At 63.4% G+C, this 1,683-nt stretch overlaps 1 protein-coding gene across 1 annotated transcript; it reads right to left on the bottom strand.

The window, feature by feature from the left end:
• Window positions 1–263: 263 nt before the first annotated feature.
• Window positions 264–941, bottom strand: LOC118991850 (patr class I histocompatibility antigen, A-108 alpha chain-like; the record flags this gene model as incomplete). The annotated part of the gene is made up of 2 exons (XM_037053405.1): window positions 856–941; window positions 264–548 (listed from the first exon to the last, which is right to left on the bottom strand). Coding segments are annotated over exons 1-2 (349 nt in total), but the record flags the coding sequence as incomplete, so codon positions are not given.
• Between the last annotated feature and the right edge of the window lie 742 nt (window positions 942–1,683).

The raw sequence follows: 1,683 nt of genomic DNA on the forward strand, positions 1-1,683 counted from the left end.
CCGACCCCACGACGCAGCCGGTCATTTCCTGCCAAGTCTGAGACCCTGACCCCGCCCCGCAGACAGCACAGGCTACTTACCCAGGCAGGTAGAACAGTCCCTCCCGCCCCACTGCCTTGGTGACTAACCCTAAACCGAAATGAATCCAAGTGAGAATACTCCCGGGCTGTTCCGTGGTCGGGACACCAGCGGGTCCCACAGTTTCGGGGCGACCCAGGCCCGTCCATGGGGATGGGGGCGGTGCCCGGGCGCGCGGGGCTCACCGCGTGCGCTTTGGTAGCCGTGGGCGCGCAGCTGGTTCAGGTTGGCTCTGCTCCACTGTACGTTGTGCTGCATTTCCCGCGTCTGCTCCTCCCAAAACCGTGCGCCCTCCTGCTCCACCCACCGCTGCTCCATCCACGGCACCCGCCGCTCCAGCCTGGCACTTGCGGTGTCACTGTGGAAGCGCGCGATCTCCGTGTCGTCCACGTAGATGACGCCGTTGTACCGGTGCTCTCCAGGGCCGGGTCCGGACTCGGCGGTGTGCAAGTATCTCAGGCTGTGCGGGCCTGGGCGCGGGCCGGCAGGGGCAGCGGTCGGGGAGGAAGGAATAGGGGGCAGTCGTTGAGCGCAGCGGGCCGGGGAAAGGGGAGGCCAGGGGCTGCGGCGGGCGTGGGGCGTCTGGGGTCTGGGCCANCAGCGGTCGGGGAGGAAGGAATAGGGGGCAGTCGTTGAGCGCAGCGGGCCGGGGAAAGGGGAGGCCAGGGGCTGCGGCGGGCGTGGGGCGTCTGGGGTCTGGGCCAGGGATCCTGCGCCCGGGCAGAGTCGCCACGCCCCTGCCCCGCAGAGGCCGCCCCCTCCCGACCCCGCACTCACCCGCCCAGGTCTCGGTCAGGGCCAGGGCCCCCGAGAGCAGCAGGAGCATGCGTCGGGGGCCCATGACCCAGATCTTTGGGATGGTCTGGAAGGTTTAAAGTTTACCTACAAAAGGGCTCCTGAAACCACGGACGCTGATTGGCTGCCTTCAAGTTCGAGTACCCAATGGGAGTGAGAGCTGAGGTGGCGTCATTAGTATCCAGGCCTGGGGCAATCCCAAACCCCGCCCTCAGCCCTCCTCCTACACTCAGTGTTGGGTGAGGCCAGTTCCGCTGTGGCTTAGCAAGGTCAACATTAAAAGGAGGTAGTTTCCGGCGCCCCTCTAACTATTGTTCCTCATCCCCCCTGACTCTTCACCTACCTCTCAGTCCCCTCCACACGTCGCTGTCCGTCCTATGGGTTCTAAGGAAGTGTCCTACTCTTTGTACCCCATGTCACTTTAACTCGGTGTGACCACCTTGACCCTGCACCTGTCACCCCCTTGACACCGCGAGGACACCTGTGTTGTGCTGACTGACACCTACCGGTTCTCAGGAGTGATGTACAGGAAACTCCTATTGATGCTGCTGCTTTAGTTTGGTTCCAGAGGGATCTCATCTGAGGGGTGAGCAGGGACATCACTGAGGGATATGCAGTAACTTCCATGGTGGGATCTTCCATAACTGAAATCCGCCCACCGAGCTGATCTCACCGCTCTAACGCGGGCTTGTCACCTGGACGCAGATCCAGTGGCCAGTGTTCACACGGAGGGTCGTGTGCACCTGGTGCAGCCCGGATTGTGTGACTGTGGGAAGACGGGGAACTCCGGAGACCCCTCACTTCCTCCAG

The sequence above is a fragment of the Sturnira hondurensis genome, unplaced genomic scaffold, assembly GCF_014824575.4.
Source record: "Sturnira hondurensis isolate 20B ecotype Veracruz unplaced genomic scaffold, ASM1482457v3 Scaffold0007798, whole genome shotgun sequence".
In the NCBI taxonomy this organism is placed as follows: Eukaryota; Metazoa; Chordata; class Mammalia; order Chiroptera; family Phyllostomidae; genus Sturnira; species Sturnira hondurensis.